Source organism: Ursus americanus, chromosome 3, assembly GCF_024610735.1.
Source record: "Ursus americanus isolate L20-20 chromosome 3, mUrsAme1.1.p, whole genome shotgun sequence".
In the NCBI taxonomy this organism is placed as follows: domain Eukaryota; kingdom Metazoa; phylum Chordata; class Mammalia; order Carnivora; family Ursidae; genus Ursus; species Ursus americanus.
In genome coordinates, this window is record NC_142129.1 from 33,189,628 (window position 1) to 33,210,057 (window position 20,430).

The following is a 20,430-nucleotide window of genomic DNA, read 5'->3' on the forward strand; positions in this document are numbered from 1 at the left end:
ATCACGCCCTGAGCTGAAGGCAGATGCTTAAGGACTGAGCCACCCAGGCGCCCCTATTATTTGTCTTAATTGTATTATGTTATATGTATGGAAATGATATTTATTTTGGGTCTAATTGAAAACACATTAATTCATTAGATGTTGACGATATCTGTATGTGGCCCTGTGCACCTAGCACAGACAGAAGACACTTGACTGCCAGCTGCACATCCAATACCAATTCTGTTTCAATACATCTTATCCCTTGGCTTGCTGTGGCCTCACCTTTTACCCTAATGCTTCTCTTTAGGGTCCACCAATGTGAGTCCCATGGGTAAATTCAGAACACAGGCTCTTTAAAAACTTGGATCCATGGGGAGTGCCTGGGTGGTTCAGTCTGTTGAGCATCTGACTTTTGATTTTAGCTCAAGAAATTGGTTAAGAGGAAACCTCATATACTAAAATGGCTTTAAAATAGAATGAACTTTAAAAAATTTAGTGCAAATGATGTCAGATAGAAATGGTCAGAAGACCCATTTTGTGGTCTCTACCACCATTTTGAAGGTTTATTTTAATAAACAGCACCTTAAACTTCAAAGTTGACCAGAGGTTATCCTTTCCATATTATTTCTTCTGTCCTTCAAGTTTTTCTCCCCATGAGAAGAAATGAAACAAAATTAGGGCCAAAGGCTCCTGTGGCAGCTTAGAGTTTTAATTCAGGAGTTCAATACCTTTTTGAGTTACAAGTACCTTCTTAGTTAAATGACAAAAGTAGCCTCTTTTTCCATAGCCTTCCCATCACCCAAGAAGTCACTGTGAGTGGTGAGACCAGCAGCTATGATGGCCCTAGAGGAGCTGACAAAGCATTTGCACACTTTAGACAGACCCTAGTAATGGGTTGGTGCCTTTCAGTAGAAAATGGTGTAGCCAGGCCCTAGTAAGCGTTTTCATCTGCCAGCAGAAAAATGTATCTTCCTTTAATTTGTTATGGCTAATGGAAGTATCATCTAACTTGAACTTCCAGCGAGGCATATGCAAGTCAGATTTTTCATAAATTATATTTTCCCACTTCTGATCACTTAATAAATACACATTTATTTCAATGTATCTCACACAGATCATATAAACCAAAAGTACATTAAATGTAATTTAAAAAAATTTTTCCTACATGCTGGGGCGCCTGGGTGGCTCAGCTGGTTATGTGTCAGACTCTTGATTTCTGCTCAGGTCATGATCTCAGTGTCCTGGGCTCCAGCCCCACAGTGGGCTCCATGCTTAGTGGGGAGTCTGCTTGATGATTCTCTCTCACCCTCTCCTTCTGCCCCTCCCTCACCCCGCTCATGCTCTTTCTCTCTTTCTCTAAAATAAATACATCTTGATTAAAAAATTCCCTACATGCTTACTGTATGCTGTATTTAAAAAAAAAAAAATCTCATGACTCTAAACTAAAAATTCATCAAGGTTTTCTGCAACTCTGATTAACTTTTAGCAATTAGCTTGGCTGCATTCTCCACATGTATTATTAATTCTCATATAGGATTAAATTCTTTGATGTAGTTTTCCAGATTTTACAGTCGGTAGCTTGTTTCATAATTCCAGATTTATCATTTCTCTTGACTTAAAAATAAATTTTAATAAAATATTTTTTCTATGCTCTAGAAAGGTTATCAGGTAATGTTTAATTGTATTTATTTGTCTTAAACTTATTTAAAAAATAGGCATCCAGCTTTTAAAACAAGTATTGATGTTTTTTTGTGCAGAATAATTTGCCTAATGATTCTAGAAAGTTTTGCTCTATTGCTTAAAGTGATGTTGCTGAACTCTGATTTGTTTCACAATCACTCAGGATTACCACTCAGAAGGGACCTTATTTTTTTTTCTTAGAAGCATAAAAGCAACCTTATTAGAAAGTAGGTTAAAAGACTAGTACATTTGAAATGATCTTAAAAAATTTAGGCTTAAGTCCTCAGTAATGTACATTTCCTAGTTCATTAATGCAGAAATACCGCACATAGATTTTAATCTCAGAGTTAATAATAAAAGCAATTTTCACTAAAAATATAAAAACTGTAATGGTAGAATCATGATATTGCATTTAGCTCTCCCACAAAAAGTCACTTTATTACTTTCTTTTGACACTTATTTTCATTCTGGGATTAATTTTACTATATAAGGGCTTCTTAACTATTCTATTAAAATTTCTATTCAGAAGCAATAATATCTAAGAGTGAATAATAGTCATGTAAATCATTATTTCATATTAATGTAAAAGATTTTGTAAGTTCTTATGAATTCTGCTGACATGCACAATTGTGAAAAGGTTATCTCTCCGTTCTATAGTGATATGCGCTGGAACAAAGGAACCATTCTAAAAGCATCAGTGGAGTACATCAAGTGGCTACAAAAAGAACAACAGAGAGCTCGAGAATTAGAGCACAGACAGAAGAAATTAGAGCAGGCTAACAGGCGACTTCTACTCCGGATTCAGGTTTTTATAAAAATGTTGCCATGGACCACGTCGCTTATATATGACTTACCCATCATCGTTTTATTCATTGTTTCATTTATTTTTTTCTTATTAACAATTATGTTCCTTCCAAAGGATAATTTTATTGCCTTTTAGAAGCTCACGAATTGGGTTGTTTCAGTTAGACTTTGATTAGAAGTCCAGGATCATGGTGGCTTTAAAAATAGAATGAATGACACCAGCTAATTGCAAAATGTGGAAAATAGAACCAATTTGATAAACACACAATGTTATCCCAGTCAAAAAATAATAAGTAAAACATTTGTTTTTCTATATACTATTGGACACTAAATTCTTCTCTCTCCCTTTTATTTCTTTAGTAACATTGCTATGGATTTCATTGCCTGAGCATATTATGCCAGTATATATTAAGTCACTCCTCATCTGTTCATGTGACACAAAATATCAAAATATGGGTTTTCATAACTCTCAAGATTTTTTTTTATGTGAGCATGCTTATTGCCAGGTAAAGCACTACTCTGTTCCATGAAATGGTCCTACAGTGAGAAATCAATCAGGAAGAATAAATGAAATATTTTCCACTATCTCCAAATGGCTATATTGTAATCTGAGCCACTATGGAACCATTATATTATGTATTCCTTTAAACAGCAATGAGAAGAGAATTTTTTTTTAAATCTGTATAGTTTTCTCAGGGTTATTTTTCAGGCATTAGAAATATACCAGGTTCCATTATTTGCAAAGAATATTATAATATGTATTACTCTTCATTTTGAATGCTTGTTAATATTTTGTTTCTATTTCTGGTTTATTTTCTAGAATTAAATCCACTTGTAAAGTCATTATTTAATTACTCTTGTTTGAAATTGCAGGAACTAGAACTACAGGCTCGTGCTCATGGTCTGCCAGCCCTGGCTTCACTTGGCACAGTTGATTTAAGTGCTCATGTCACCAAACAACAGACCCATCTTGAGCAGAATTCAGTGGACTATTGCCAACAACTGACTTTGTCTCAGGGGACCAGCCCAGAGCTCTGTGATCAAGCTATGGCCTTCTCTGATCCTTTGTCACATTTCACAGATTTATCATTTAGTGCCTCTTTAAAAGAGGAACAAAGATTGAATGACATGCTACTGGATGACACAATATCTCCATTCGGAACAGATCCTCTGCTATCTGCCACATCCCCTGCAGTTTCCAAAGAAAGCAGTAGGAGAAGTAGTTTTAGCTCAGATGATGGTAATGAGTTATAAAAAACAAACAGGCTCAATTCATCAACTGGGAAGAAATTCTGTGGTGGTGCTATGCAAGTATGTTCTGTTTCATATATTGCTTTGGCTTAATTTTTCCAAAAGGAATTGACTGTTCATGAAAAACTGATTAGAAACAACAGAAGAATTCACAGGAAGAAGAAACATGGTGTTGAAGAATTATTGAGAACTAAAAAGGATTTTTTTTCCTCTTTGGCTAAGGCATCCAAATCTACTTAAATTATATTTTCCTGGAAAGAGGTCCAACAGAAGAAGTATCTCTCTACTAATGTTGTAAAAGTAGTGATGCGGTGATGTACCATTGGAACCAACAGACTGCAAGGAGTAAACCTACTGAAATACACAAACTTTTTTTCACTAATTCACTTTCAACTCTTCTATTCAAGTCCTACCTTAGTCATCAAGTATCAAGATCAACAAATCTGATAGTCCATTGACTTTCTCCACTGTCTGGGGGACATGTTGTTGAAAGTTCCAACTTGATAGAGGAAGTAGTTAAAAGATACAGTATCTCTCACTTCTAACTGAAAGGTCAATCTGCAGTAAATATTAGAATTTTCCACAATAAAATACCAAAAATTCATAAAAACTTTGCTTTCTAAAATGAGACCCTAATCCCTTTTGTCATTTCAATTACACTAATTCTAAGAGTGTCTTTGCATATTTATGGAGACATGCCATGTTCAAAAAAGGAACACGTTGAATACTTTCCTCAAGAATATGTGCTCAAATTTTACTCCTTCACACAATACACTTACACACAGGCACACAATGTAGGTAGTATGAGTCCTTCTTATTTTCCTTCACTTTCATGATTTTTCTAATCAGCATCAGAAATAGTATTCCAAATCCTCTTTTCTTCATCCAAAAGAGATATTGGATAATAAATTTTAATAAGTAAAAACCAAAAAAACGCTACTAGGACAATTTCTCAGCTAGCTAAAATTTATCACTGTCTCTAAAAATGGGTGTAAATTAATTAGGTGATACAGTTTTGCTCCAAATTGACAAAATATGGGAACTTTGTCAGCTGACGAAATCATTAGTAAAACAGAAACTCTTTCTTATTATATTGAGCTCTGAGTGGAGGATAAATCTTCATTCCCATAAGCACTTAGAGTACCCTGTGACCTTTGCTAGCTCTGTTAGCATTTATTACAAATATTTCTATCTATAATGCTCTACTCAAAATTTTCTTTCTCAAGAAAGAAAGCTCAAGGTTGGGATTAGGAATTGACTTACCAAGCAGGTTGCTCTGTGCTAGACCTCCATGAGTGATCATCTGATCAATGAGTATTTATGGAGGGATACTCAAACTTCAATGGATCCTGTGAAAATGTAGAACAGATGAGCAAGATATGGTCTTACTTCTCCGGGAGTAACAAGACTACATAAGAAACAACAACAAAAGATAGAAGACACATAGAATTAAACTCTACATGGTACAGTATAAACTGTAAATACAGAAGGTCAGAGAAAATGAAAATGAATGAAGAAGGTTGGAGAATTGCAAAAGTCTATGGGAAGGCAGAATGTAACTTCTTTTAAAAGCATAAGTTTGGTGAAAGGGAGGACATATTAGGGAATAATATCAACCAAATGATAAAAGCAAGAATAAATTGAGGAGATATCTTCATGGAACATTCATTATAAAGATCTGGCTACCCTAGAAGATACCAGGTTGGAAGTCCTGGAAAATAATATTGGCAACAGGTTGTGGAAGACCTTGAATAGTAGGATGAAATGATATGGTATAAATTGAATTTTTTTTTTTACTAGGAGGGAGAAGCCTAAAAATTAAAATGGTACTGTACATTACTAAAGCAATTCAGAGGTAATCTTTCTTGAATATTAACTTTGGGATAAATTTTTGAAAGGGTGCTTTGGGTATTACTCATAGGGAAATACGTCACCACAAAATTTGAGACATAATGCTAATAAAAGTGAGAAAATATTAAATTCTTATGGTCTAGTAATTATCTCAGGCTTAGCTTACAGCATTAGCTCAGAGTTTGGAGAATTAAAATAATTTTTATTGTTTGACATGGAAAATATAATTCTAAATTTATAGGAATAGTCATTAAAGCCAGATGGATAAATTCATCTGAAATATGCCATGTGAAAAAGAGCAATAAAATACACTTCAAGAATTTTCAAGAGAACATTATATACTTTTAACTTTATGATAAAATTTCACTTTATTATCTGGTTTGATAGCTCAATATAACAATACAAATCATTGAGAAGGAATATATTTTTGAATCCATGCAAAACACATTCTACATAGAGGCTAATTTCTGTTTTCATTTTATCCATTATTCTCATTTCTTCATATTTTGAGAAGACTTACACTGATGATGTCATTACTCTGTCATTCTTTTCCATTTTGTTAAAATACTACTACTCAGCCCTGAAACTCATTCCTCACAATCTTAGCTAATGTAAGGCCTTGACACAGGTGGTAGAGTCTGGACAAAAGAGGTCTGAGAAGGATACTACTAATATTTGCTGCTACTTTCAGATTATAATAGCTATCAGGGGATTGTAAAATATGTAATGGATTTTTAAAGACAGAATAGGGTGGTGCTGTGTCACAGTCAACCGAAACAGATTAAAAAATTAATTTTAGTCAGTAGTTCTTAACTTTTTAAGGCATTGAGAATCTAGTGAAAATTTTAGACTTCGCAGAAAAATACAGAGTTGTATATACAGTCCAAAATTTGCATGGACCGAGAAGTTTTAGGGACCTCCTAAATGTCTTGTTGGATGCTAGGTGAAGAATTCCTCTATCAGGTCTGTTACATTAATGGAAAGCACTGTAGCTATGTATCAGTTAAGAGCTCAGTGGGTAGTTAATGTCATACACAGTGATGGAGGAGGGAGCACTGTTTATCTGTGTATCACTCTCCCAACCCTAAGAGTGATGAGGTTGCTTAGGAAAATGAGAGTATACCAAACACTAGACTATTCACAAAGGAAACTGTTTACTTATAATGTAGTCCCCCTGTTGTTTATATAACTCCTGCTATACATTCATGGGTCAGTTTCTCTACAGTTATTGGATATTGTAAACATTTGACTGAAACAGTTTAAAATAATGCATATAAATATCAAGGTAAAAATATGTAAATTCAGAAGCAAATTATGTATATAAGAATCGAGATAGATCCTTGAGAAAATTGATGAATGTCTAGAATATTTTTATAGAAATGAGACATAATAGTAAGAGAGGTATATTGTTTATCAAACAATTTTGTCACAAAAGCATCAGCTATCACTGGATTATTAATACGTAATTAACCAAGCTTTCTTCATTCAAAGGATTAATGCATAATTGTAATTATAATAAACTTTGTTTAAAATAAGGTAAAAGTTTTATTTTACTTTTAGTTATCTTTTCAACAGAATATCCCATCCAATCTTTTATCTCTATTTATTATAAAATATTGGCTTTTTGTGGATTCACATTAAGTAGCCTTTCCAATTCCAAATTATCTTGAAATAACAAGTACCTCCTTTGAGTACCTCTTCATATTTTTTTTCTTTTTAGTGTCCTTTCCCATCACTGGAAAATTTATATATACAGAACAAATTTCCTCAGTTTACAGACACGGTATCAGTAACTATAGCCTTCTTTTTGTGGGTACAAAAGCTCTAAATAATAAATACCCAGATGAGCTGGGGACGTTGAGAAATAGCCTTCCTCCTTTTTTTTAACTCATTTTTTCCCACTCACATGACTGTAAATAAAATATTTAATAGCTCTTACTTAAAAAAAATTAGGTGCGAGTTTCGTGATTTGGCATGCTCATTTACCTTTATGTCAGGGGATAAGTTAGATTTCCCAAAGTTAAGAAAGATGTATTTTTTTTCTTTGTTTTGATAGATTGAGTCATATTGGAATTTTCTTATACTTCAAGGTATCTTGAAAATATTTTTTTGCTGTTCTGATACTGTGGAATTTTGATGTTTAAATAAATAAATGTCATAACTAGAAGTGTTTCAGTGTTTTTACAATATCTCTAGGCTGATATTTACTGATCTTATAATACCTAAGATGTAGATGGAAACTGGAATCAATTAATCATTTTGCTGTGTTATCAGCACTAGATCAACCATCTGGGGTTCTTGAAAACACCTGAAGGATTGAATTTTACTTCAGTATTGATAATGGCACAGCCTATTTATGCTACATGGAATGACATCATTTGCCCTTCCAGTACCCTGCATGTTGATACGTATAGGATGTCAACTTGAGTTAGTGTAAGTTACATATACGGAGATTTCATTAAATATACTTAACAAATACTAAACACATTTAGAGTGTTGCTGATCTAATGTGTCAGATGACTTTCCTGTAATCATTATTCATTGCATATACCAACATTTTATCATTTGTATGGTATTTAATTTGTAAATAAGGAACCTATTCAAAAACCGATAAAAATAGTTTTCTTAAATTTTTTCTGTTACTTCTTTTTCTGTGACATTCATAGAGAATTTGAGTAAATAGATTATCAGAAAATAGTTCTTTTGATTTAAAAAAAAAAAACCTCCCACTGGATTCAACCAATTTAATGAGGAAATACTACTCTCTGCTGCTGTATACATAAAAGGGAACATTTTTTCTTCTTTTTGTGAACGGATTTATGCATGTATTTCTATATATCCAAATTATTTCTCTTAACCCTCAGTAAAATGTCTTTTTCCTACATTTATTCAACAGGCTTCAAGAATAAAGTTAAAGACTTTTGTGTTTGCAACGCTACCTCTCCCATTCCTGCACTACCATTTTATTGCAACAATTCTATGTTTTCAACTTTGCTCTTTCCACAGAAATAAACTTTATCTCTGTGCTCCTTAAAGCTGGTGGTTATATAAAACAAACAAGTGACAAAATATGCAAAAGAAATGGCAGACTATCATTTTGCTGAAAGAATTATATACGATCAGAAAGTTACACATTATATTATTCTTTAATACATGACTAGTAAAGTTTAAAAACTAACTGAATTCAAGGATTTTACCTAAAAGCATTGCAGTTGCATATGGCATACAAGGGTAAAATTAATTCAGCTATTTAATCTTAATAATAACAACGTAGTTAAAAATCTTTGACTTTAATGGTGTTTTATATATATGAATAACTAAAGTAACGTTCCTATAATTTTAATCTAACATTGCTTAGATCAAGAAAACATTGCTAGTCTAATAAGACCATAGAATTTGTAATTATTGCTATTTTTCACTTCTATATAACAAAGTAATGTGTCTTATTTTCCAGGAAAATGAAGAAAACTGCGTACTCTAATACATACATAAATCTTTGTGCACATTCTTCAAAAAATGTACCGATATTTTCTTTGTATATATTAAATGAAAGCACAGACTTATTAAATGCTTTAATATACTTTTTATTCTGCCTTTGTCTACAGACTGCCCTGGAAAATACAAAATGTGGGTTAATCATCTGAAAGGATACTTAACAGCCCCAATACTTCACAACTGACGACTGCTCACTACACAGTCATGCTGAAAACAGTGATCCAATATTTCCCTATTAATGAAAATAATAGTTACATTCTTTATTATAGTCTCCTGCCATCTGCTTTTCCATGCTGTTATGGTTTTGACTTATGGAAAATATTTATCAAACTGTTGCAAATTTGCTAACAGGCATAATTGTAGCAGTGTAATCACTAAGAAATGCTGCAAAATCTTTTAATATACTAGATGGTCCCCAGATAATCTAGGGTAAATAGAATACTGTATTTTAATATGTAAAACATTTTAAAGCTGCTAATTGGTATTGACTAGACCTATCCCTTGATGATGAAATTAATAAGGATTTCAGTTAAATGTTAAGACACTCTAATATTTAATACCATGTTTATGAATTTTCATCTACATACCTGCTTCAAAAATAATCAAACAGAATAGTTCTGAGTTGACTATAGAAAACAATATTGTATGTTCAAATATAGGTTCATTTCTTTTTTAAGGCTATACTATATGAATATTTTTAAAGCATTAATCAATGCCAAAAAATACTGATCAGTATAATAATTTCTGTGTGGAAAGAAATAACCAATATAATATAGATCAAAAATCAGGATGATTTTTTTGGTCCTATACAGACTGAAAAGATGGATGACTGAATGGATTTTATACCTGTTTATCGTGTATATACATACATGTGTGATGTGTTTGGGAATGGATACATGTGTGCCCATGTGGGAACTTACACAAAAGTTTTCTAATGTCTTGATATTAGAAAGGACTCTACTATAAGAATATGTTATTCTTATGTTGTTATTTATTGGAACCTACACATAGGCAACACTTGGAGTTGTCCTCAAATCTGTTCCATTAGACACACACACACACACACACACACACACACACACACACTCACACACATCTTGCTCTTAATTGAGTCCAAAAGGTGGGAAATATGAGGACAGCTGTAACAGGTTTTACTATTTTTGCTAAAATAAGTGAAATATGTAGATATCAACCATTTAGATATAAGCATTGAGTTTATCGACCACCAATATTATCACTTACAGTGTTCTAGCTTTGGGGTAGTTAAGTGGTAAAATATAATAAGGCTTATTGGTTCAGTAGTGGATACCCATCATGTAAAATATATATCAGTTTCATTAATTGGCAACCGTAAGACAAGAGTACAACATTCTAGAAGGTGATGATTTTGATAGGACCGACCACATTGCGGTTAAGTATATGATTCACGTAATAAGAAAAAGGTGCCTGCAGGCTATTGTTCCTAGCATAGATTAAAATTTACATATTGCTTCTCCTTATGTCAAAACATCTGGTGCCTGCAAATGCTAACATTTCGTTAAAAAGTTTCACAAGCCAGGAAAAGTGGATTGGAAACACTGCATGTGAATCATTCAAGCATTATAATAGAATAAGAGCTATGTTCGGAAAAAATTAAATTGCTGCAAACAATACTATAGTCAAGATTGTAATTTATTTGCTTATGCAAGTGAAAGGTGATGCTGTGTATCTGTGGAGAAAAATAGTGTTTGAGTTATATGGTTATCTCTTCAAAAATACTTATTTCATATAATTACACACAGCAAGTAGGTTTCTAAGTTCTTCAAGATTTTACAATGACTCTTAACAATTTTAGAAGCAGTTTATAGTTCTATAAAAGCCATTCTAATATATCTAAGAATGGGAAGAGGGGGATATCTGAGACTTTATTCATTCTGGCATTAAATTTTTATTTACTTGGTAAATATAAGAAGTATATTTGAGGTGTAGATGAATTCCCTTTCCTATGCAGGTCCCCAGATCAATAAAGATAGTCATTCTTGCACTTTCCATCCTAGTCCAGCCTTCTGTTCTATAATCTAACAAGACCACTTCAAGATTTCCTTGCTTTTAAAGCCTTTTTCACCACCCCACTCCACAGTTATCATTATTATCATGGTTCCTGCTGGCTATACCAGCTAGCTGCTACTTAAAATCTTTGCATTGGTATTTATTATAACTAAGCATAGATTACCTGCCTTGTCAAAATGGACGGGCATTGCAAGCAAAAATTATGCCTTAGCTTTCTCTGTATCCCACATCACTTAACACAGTGTCTTGCTTGACATGTTATTTCCTTAATAAATCAATAAGTGATGGTTAATTTTAGGTAAGGAAAGTGTGCAAGTGTTAAATAATTCAGATAATGAAATGGTCCTCACTCAAGGCTGTGACAATTCATTGGAATGAATCTCTTCCAAGTTCTCTTTCAATTCTTGCAATTGCAGTGAGATAAGTGTTTGTGTTTCTTTTGGGTTATCTAAAATATGAGTTTGGGATATGAAAATAATATCAAATGTTGCAATAATGGATTTAGAAATATCTGCTCTAGAGTTCATCCATTTATTCATTCACTCTTCCTTTAATAAGCATCCCCCAAGGAATAATGGTGGTTGCTAAGGGGAATATAGAAGATGAAAGTAACTGAGATCTTTCAGTAAAGTGCAGTAAAGTCTGCGCTGGCAGAATGAAGGATGCTGTGGAGGCCCAAATCAGGGCATCTGTGCAGTATCAGGGAAACTGAGACCTAGGGGCAGAGTGGGGGCTGAGCGTGGCGCAAGAGCGGTAGGTGAGGCCCGGGGAAGTGCTCTTTAAGCAGAGGCAACCAGCCCGGTGACTATTAACTGATTCAGAGGGCTCATCAGTGTTTTCACTACGTAGAATATAACTGTTTGGGGTCAGAAATTTTAGACTTATTTGTAGTAATTAATCTTAATTTATTCTTATTTATCGTGCAGGATCGAGGTTTTTCAGATATTTGGTCAGAGGACCCTTGTGTTACTTCTCCCAGTCCTGGAGTAAGAAGGCATATATTATCTATTTCGGTGTTTGTGCGTGTGTGTGCGCGCGCGCGCACGTAGGAAGAGCAGGACGAAGTATACGGATATGGTGAACCAAGGTGTACTCTTCTCAAATTATTACTCCCCCCCCCAAAGATTTATTTATTTATTTGAAAGAGAGAGAAAGAGAAAGAATGAGCATGAGTGGGGGGAGGGGCAGAGGGAGAGATAGAGAGGGAGAGAAGCTGACTCCCTGCTGAGCAGGGAGCCCCACACTGGGCTTGATCTCAGGACCCTGAGATCAAGACCTGAGCCAAAATCAAGTCAGTCCCCCAACGAACTGAGCCACCCAGGCGCACCTATTCTCAAACAGATTTACCACTGCTCACCTCTCCTCCCAAGACAGTTGATGAGCTGGTTCTTTTTTTTTTTTTTTTTTAAGTATTAAGCGTGTAGTAAACCCTATGCTTCCAATAGTAGTTCCGCCTTGAAGTACCTCTCCCACACTGTCTATGAATGCCCAGCAGTATTCAGTAACACTTGCCCCTTTTCATTAATATTCTACATATGTTATTTCAGAAACCTCATGTGAAGAGAAGACTGCATAAATAGAAAGGTATACCATATCCTTGGATGAGAAAACTCAACATAATGAAGATTTTAATTCTCCTTAAATTAATGTATAAATGTTATCAATACCAATAGGTTTTTGTAAACCAGACAAGTTGATATTAAACTGTATAAAACAAATAAGAAAAAAAGAGAAATATCTGAAAAAGAAGAACAATGAGGAAAGACAGGGGCTACCAGATATTAAAACATATCCTGAAGTCTCGTCTCTCATGAATTAAAAATCTGTGGTATGGGACATGAATAAACAGACTGTCAAAGGACAGAAATAAGCCTAAGTATAATTGAAATTAAAAGGAACCATTGCAAATCAATAGAAATAAAACTATTCTATAAATGGTGTTAGAATTATACCAAATGTCCATCTATATGAAAATTACAGTATGTCCATGTAATGGAATATTATGCCCCTGCAATAAGAAACAACAACAAAAATCACTCTGTGTTCTGCTATGGAAAGTTCTCTATAAAAAGCTTTTTAGTTAGTAATATATTGTACTGAGTTGCATGTATGTGATAGTCTCTTTTGGGTGATGAGAAAGGAACATGCATTTATATTTGCTGTGTATGCAAAAATAAACTTGGCACATACACAAGAAACTCTGTTAAAGAGGGAGTAGACATGGAAATATTTTCACTAGCTTTTAAAAAATTTTTTTGAAGCAGCTGTGTGATTTTTGGAAGGGTTGATTCCATTCTGAGTTTCAAGGGTGCGTTCTTGCCATACGGATTGGTTCAGATAACCCAGGTGTACAATTGGTTCCTGGCTTTTCCTTGGCACATAATTGGTTCAAGGGTGGTAAAGTTCGGGAAGCTTGGAACTTCTGTTTAATGGTTTTGCAAAGTGATTTGCTTGCTATCTTTCCATGTTTGCGAATAGGGCAGCATGTGGGACCAGTTAATGCTGGCAGCCATCACGTCTTCTGGAGGAAAGTCAGCATGAGGACAAAGCAGACATCTGTGGGGAGGGAGAAGCTTTGAGAATCCCAGAGGATCAACTGGAGCACTAATTGAATCCCACCCAAATCCTGCCCCATCACATGTCTTTTTAAGTTCTGTGGTTAAAAAAAAAAAAAAAGGCTCCTTTGATGTTTTAGCCAGTTTGGGTGGGAATTTCTGTTACTGGCAAATGAAAACATGCTAATAGATACACCAAAACTAAGACAACATTGCCTAATCTTCTGACAGACTTGGCCATGTGTGAGACACGGTCACCTGCAGAGCATTAGAGCATGACTCCCATGTGTTGATGTTTAAGACGGGAGCAGGAGATTGGGAGACCCTCCATCTGAGCTCTTCGCAGACAGCATGGAGCTGTTCACATATTGAAACTCCCTATGGCCAGGTTTAGGGACCTGGATCTAATGTGCTCAGTTCCTCTAACCTGAAATGTGTGTGCAAGGAAATTTAGGTGTCAGAAAGACAGCTCTTTCCCTTTTCAAACTCAGCAGGACTCGGTCACAATTCTTTTTGTCTTCCCCCGTAACATAACTAGTCTTTCTTATTGATGAAAATAAGTTAGCTTACATCGTTTGAAAAGTTTCTTTATATTTACAGAAATGCAAGTAATTCTGAATGCAAGATGGACAGGATCACCATGAAAATGTAGCTGCTTCCTTTCACCAATCTATTCATTTATCAAACATTTCTTGATTTCCTGCCAGGTGTCCGATATTTTACATCTGTCAGTGGTTGACAGAGATTAGGTTTCCCGAGTTCCCATCCTTAAGAAACTCATTGGTGGAGGAGAGGAACCAGTATGCCCATGATTCAACACAGAATCACGTAAGAGGCCCAAGTAACCAGACTTACGGGTCAGGAAAGGATTCCTGAAAGAAAACACTTCTGCCCTGATTTTATGGTGAGTGTCGCTATTCCAAGTCACTGCAAGCAGATTTCTTACATTTTTTAAGTAAATTATTTCTCTTGTTTTTTAAAGTAAATCAGTATTACTTTTTAAAGAAATAGTTAATCGCTAAAAAGTCCAAACAGTATAAAATAGTATGATAAACTATACAATTGCATATAATAGTCCAAACTTCTAAAATAACATACAAGTATGATCTGTTCATCAAAATATATAAAATAAAATTTATATATGACCACTCCGATTCCCACATTGTAAAGAAAGATTCCTATTGATCTTTTCTTATACTCTTCAAGCCTGTCGATGTGTTTTTGTGCATGTGTGTGAATGTGTGTGTATGTGTCTCACGGCACGCAACACGTATAAGGTTTGTTTAAAATCGTACTGAGGTTACTTTTTGTATTATTTTCTTAGGGATATCTTTCCTGTCATGGGATATTTTCTACATTGTTATAAATGCTTTATTGCAAAGATGTAACTGATTTGACTTAACCATTCCCTGTTGGTAGATATCAACTTTTCACTTTTACAGAAGATGCATGAATCTGCATGTGCATGTCTCCCATTACACACTCAGAACTTTTTCTCGAGAGCACATATCGTGAAAATTAATAGCTAGAGTATGGGGTAGTGTCTTTGAAAGTAGGAGTTTATTTTGTATCCCTACTTAAAGCACTTGCTCATTCCCTATGGCCACAACTCAACAACACTTGATTTTTGTCTTCTGCTTTATTTTTATCAATTTTATGGGATAAAATGTTTGTTTTGCCTTACTTTAGATTTCACTGATTCTAAGAATAAATTTTAAAAGTACATTTTTGGCCATTTGGGGTTTTTGCATGTGTGTGTGAGAGAATTCTCTTTTATCCTTTGCCTCTTTTCCTTTTTACTGTTTGTTGTCTAAAACTATGTCTTAGTGGATTTTAAGAATTCTAAATGTATTCTGGATGCCAATTCTTTGTTGCTTATACCTTTGTAGATTTGTTTTGATAGCATGTGGCTTTATTTTTTTTTATTTTAATTTTGTTGATGTTATATGCTTCAAAACGGAAATTTAAACTTCGATGTAGTCAAATTTTTCAATCACCCTTTCTGAGTTGTATTTCATATACTTATCTAGGAAATTTTTTATACCCTCGTTAATTGAGGATACTGCATATATTACCTTATAATAGTTTAAAAATTTTATTTTGCATATTTAACTCAAAGTTTTCGGGAGCTTATTAACTAAAAAAACAATTTTTTAATTCCAACATTCCAATATCATTTATTCAGTCATCTCTCCCTTATAAAATGTATGTTTATCATATACTATGTTATATGTGGGTATTTTCTTGTGTTCTCTTTTCTGTTTTGCCTTTCTGTTACAGTTCCATACTACTTTAATATTGTTTTAAAGTAATCGGTAACATATGGGAGAATATGTTCCTATGCCCTTCCTTCAGAACTGTCTTTGCTGTTTACAGGTCTGAATGTGAATATGAAAAATATTTTTCTAACTTTGTAAATCATGTATCTATTTTAAAATTGCATTTCATTTAAAGAATAATTTGTGGAAATTTACATCTTTAATATGTCACATCTTTCCCCCTCTGGCAAGTTTTGTGTGCCTAAAGTGTTTTGTAATTTTTTTCTAAGGTCTTGCATATCTTTAATTACATTTTTACCTCTGTTTTTAATTTTTCTTCTTTGATGCAATTTTTTACATTAAAATTTTTCTGTGCTTATTTTTATTTGGGGTAGGAAAGCTATTGACTTTTATGTTTCTAGGAATTTGTCCATTTCATCTAAACTTTCTCATTTGTTAGCACACAGTTAGTCATAGTAGTCTTTTATAATCCGTTTCATTTTTGTAAGCTTGGTGGAGAAATTCTCTCTTTTATTCCTGATTTTAGCAATTTGAGTCTTCTCTCTCTCCCTTTCTCTCTCTTTTTTTTTTTTTTTTTTTTTTTGGTCAGCCTAAGCTACTGTTCTTTGTATGTTGACATTTAATCCAGAATTTTTGCTGGATTTTTTGTTAGTTATAATAATACATTTGTAGATGTCTTTGAATTTTCTATATAGACAGTCTCTCAAAAACTTTTTTTCTTCCTTTGTAATTCTTGTATCTTTTAGATCATTTTACAAGTATTAATTTATCAACTTCTATTACTACTTCAGTGTTAAATTAGCAATGCTAGGGGCTTCCCAACTTCAGTGATGTCAATACAAGTTATCCTTTCAAGAAAAATTATTCAAAATTGGAAAAATGTAAAGGAGAACATGGAGCGCTTTTTTGAGTGCTTGTGACTTTGACTTTTTATTTACTAAATGATTTTACAACTCTGAAAGGGTAGGTGTGAACTTGCAGAAAATTGATTGCAATGTAAATTATTCTCATATTAGAGAAAAGCAAATCATCCTGTCCATGGCAACACAAAAGAGTTTTGTCTGATAGTCATACAATTGATTTTAATACAAGTTCACTTTGTGTTTGTACGAAAGTTATGTTTTAACTTTTTAAAACTATGCTTCAGCAGTGAAAATGTTTATATGTATTTTTAGCAATAAATATGAAGTTTGCTGTAAGTTTTTACTAAATTGTTTTTATCAGGCTAAAGAAGTTCAATCTACTCATAATTGTGTGTGGACAGGAGTTTAGGGGCTATTTGTCTTTAGTTAGATTTTTTGTTTGTTTAGCTTTTTCTTTCTTCTCTTTATTTTTATTTTTTTCTACCTTTTATTTTATTTCTATGGATATCCAATTTTTCCAGTAACACTTGTTGAAAAGACTGTCTTCTTCCTCTGAATTGTCTTTGTACCTTTATTGAAAATCAGTTGTCCATATAATTGTAGGTGAATTTCTGACTCTATTCTGTTTTATTGACTTTGACTAATTTATGTCAATAGCACATTGTCTGGATTACTGTACATTTATAACATAACTTGAAAGCACATAGTATAGGTTCAGGAATTTTTTTTTTCTTTTTTGGGTTTCTTTTCATTTCCATATGAATTGTAGAATCAGCTTGTCAGTTTTTGCAAATAGCTGAAATTTTAATTGGGATTGTTTTGACTCTATAAATCAACTTTGGGAGAAATGGCTTCTTAAGAATATTGAGCCTTCCAATCCATGAAGATGGCATCTCTATTTACTTAGGTCCTCTTTAATTTCTCTCAGTTTTATAGTTTTCAATGTATAAATTTTACACATTTTTTGTCCTACTTATCTGTAAGTGTTTTATATTTTGGATGCTGTTGGTAAATGGTATTTTTTAATTTCAACTTCTAATTTTTTGTTTCCAATACATGGAAATATAATGTTTACAAATTTATCTTATGCAATCTTGCTAGTCTCACTTATTAGTCCTCGTAGCTTATTCTGTAGAGTCCATCATATTTTCTACATAGATGATCATATTGTCTGTGAGTAAAGATGGTTTTATTAATTCTTTTCCATTGTGGATCCCTTTATTTCTTTGCCTTGCCTTACTGGTTCAATGGCTAGAACCAAAGATACAAATTGAACAAAGGTAATGTGAGCAGAGATTCTTATATGTTTCTAACCTTTTGGGAAGAAAATATTCAGTATTTCATCATTAAGTATGTTTGCTGTAGGTGTTAAATAGATGCCCTTTATCTGGTTACAGAAGTTCCCTTTTGTAAGGTATCTGTTGCTACATTAAAAATTACACCAAAACTGGGGTGCCTGGGTGGCCCAGTCGACCAAGCATCTGACTTTTGTTTTTAGCTCAGGTCATGATCTCCCAATGGTGGGTTCCAGCCCTGCCTGGGGCCCTAGGCTCAGTGGGGAGTCTGCTCCAGATTCTCTCTCCTTCCCTCTCTGCTCCTCGCCCTACTTGCACTCTCTCTGTCTCTCTAAAATAAATAAAAATAAGATCTTTTTAAAAAAATTACACCAAAGCTTAATGGTTTGAAACAATCATATGTATTATCCTATAGTTTCCATGGCTCAGACCCCACTGAGGCAAGGCCTTGTAAGTACTCTACACAAACCCTGCGACAAATGAGTTTTTTCTAATCTGCTTCAGAAGGCAGGAAATGCCATAAAGAAATTGAAGTTCAGACCCTATTAAAGTGGAGAGTCCTTGGTAAACATCTTAGCCTTTTAGTTGAGAAAGTCTCTGCCCTAGGAATAAAGATTATGCCCTAAGAGTGATGAATCTGCCCTTGGAGTAACAACGAAACTGTGTAAGGATGATACACACTTACATAAATTCGTATTCACTTTAACAGAGTCTAAAATTGAGTCTTGACAGCTGCAATTCACCCTCCAGTAACTTAACATTTTGCCAAAAGAAAATTTTATACTCTCTAGAAGAAAATAACATGATCCAGAGTTTCTTTACTGTAATTTTTACGATGCTTAGAATGTAATATAATAATATCACTAGACATATGAAGAAGCAGGAAAAAGTTACTGATACTGATAAACAAGACAGTTTTTTTGGGGTTTGTTTTGTTTTATTTTAAAGATTTTATTTATTTATTTGACAGAGAGAGAGTACAAGCAAGGGGAGCAGCAGAAAGAGGGAGAAGCAGGCTCCCACTGAGTAGAGAGCCTGACATGGGGCTTGATCCCAGGACCCTAGGATCATGACCTGAGCCAAAGGCGGATGTTTAACTGAACACCCAGGTACCTTGACAGTTTTTTTTTTTTTAAGTTAACAGGAGTAAATCTAAGGATAATCCAGATTTGGAAGTTAGCAGAAAATTGCTTCAAAAATAACTTCATTTTCCAAATATTTTTACTTTGCAAAAAAAAAAATCTTCATTTGGATTTGGAAGCTAATTAAAAACCATTGTTTCTCTTTTAATTTCTGTGGTAACAATTCTACCATTCTCATAAGTAAATGAATGGCCTTGTGAGAGTCAGAAGATCAGTGTAAGGAAATAAAAAGGAGAAACTTCATAAATAAAGTTAAAAAATGCATTATCCTTCTTAAAATTGCAAATTTAAGGATAAATGAAATATAATTTTGTACCTATCAAATTAAGAAAAATAAAATGAGTATCAGTATAACACTTTATTACTACTTGGAGGGCTTAAATTGTATATACTCAATTGAATATACTCAAGCAACAGGAGTATATCAGGAAACTTAAAATCCTTAACATATTTGATACTAATTTTATTTCTAGGAATATATCTTAAGAACAAAATTTCAAGTATAGGCAAAGATTTCCATGTAAGTGTGTTTATTCTAACCTTATTAACAATACCAAAGTGTCAGCAGCATACATATTTCTTATAAAGTTGAATAATTAGTTAATTATTCACCCTTTTGAAAAAGCATGCAGTCATTTAAATATTAATTTAATTAATTTAATTATTTAAAAATAATATGTAATCATACATGTATATGATATATACCCACATATGCATATATGTATGTAATAACATGTAATCATATGCATCATATGTACAGTACTTTCTCAATTAAACAAAATTATATGCATAAAACAACTAGAAAATATACAATAATAATTTATTATTTTTGGCTGCAAAACTATCATTCAAAATTATTTTCTTCTATACATGCTTCAGTATTTCCCAACATTCCCACAGTGAGTGTCTCATCCATCCCTTTCATATACTCCAAATTACTCACTTTCCTGCCCTTGCACCTTAAATAAGCTCCTCAGAACGGTCATCCTTTTTATCTCTGCATGCTGATTAATCTTCATGGATGAGTTCAAATTTTATCTTCTCCCAGGAACTTTCTGTAGAACCGGTAGCTGGAAGTCATTTTTACCATGTCTGAAGTGTCATAGCACATTACCTCTACCTTCTTTAGGGCCTTACCACTTTCCATCTTGGATTATAGCTACTTATGTATATATTATGATTCA

General features: G+C 33.5%; 1 protein-coding gene across 5 annotated transcripts in view; it reads left to right on the forward strand.

Moving 5' to 3' along the window:
- Positions 1-20,430, forward strand: part of TFEC (transcription factor EC) — a 229,715-nt gene that overhangs the window by 191,325 nt on the left and 17,960 nt on the right. For 3 of the 5 annotated variants that reach the window (XM_045792800.2, XM_045792802.2, XM_087860873.1), the window contains 2 exons: positions 2,320-2,467; positions 3,340-5,512. In XM_045792800.2, the coding sequence (XP_045648756.1) occupies positions 2,320-2,467; positions 3,340-3,720 (529 nt within the window). In that variant the 3' untranslated portion in view covers positions 3,721-5,512. The other 2 variants (XR_015723893.1, XM_087860874.1) reach the window with 2 other exon arrangements.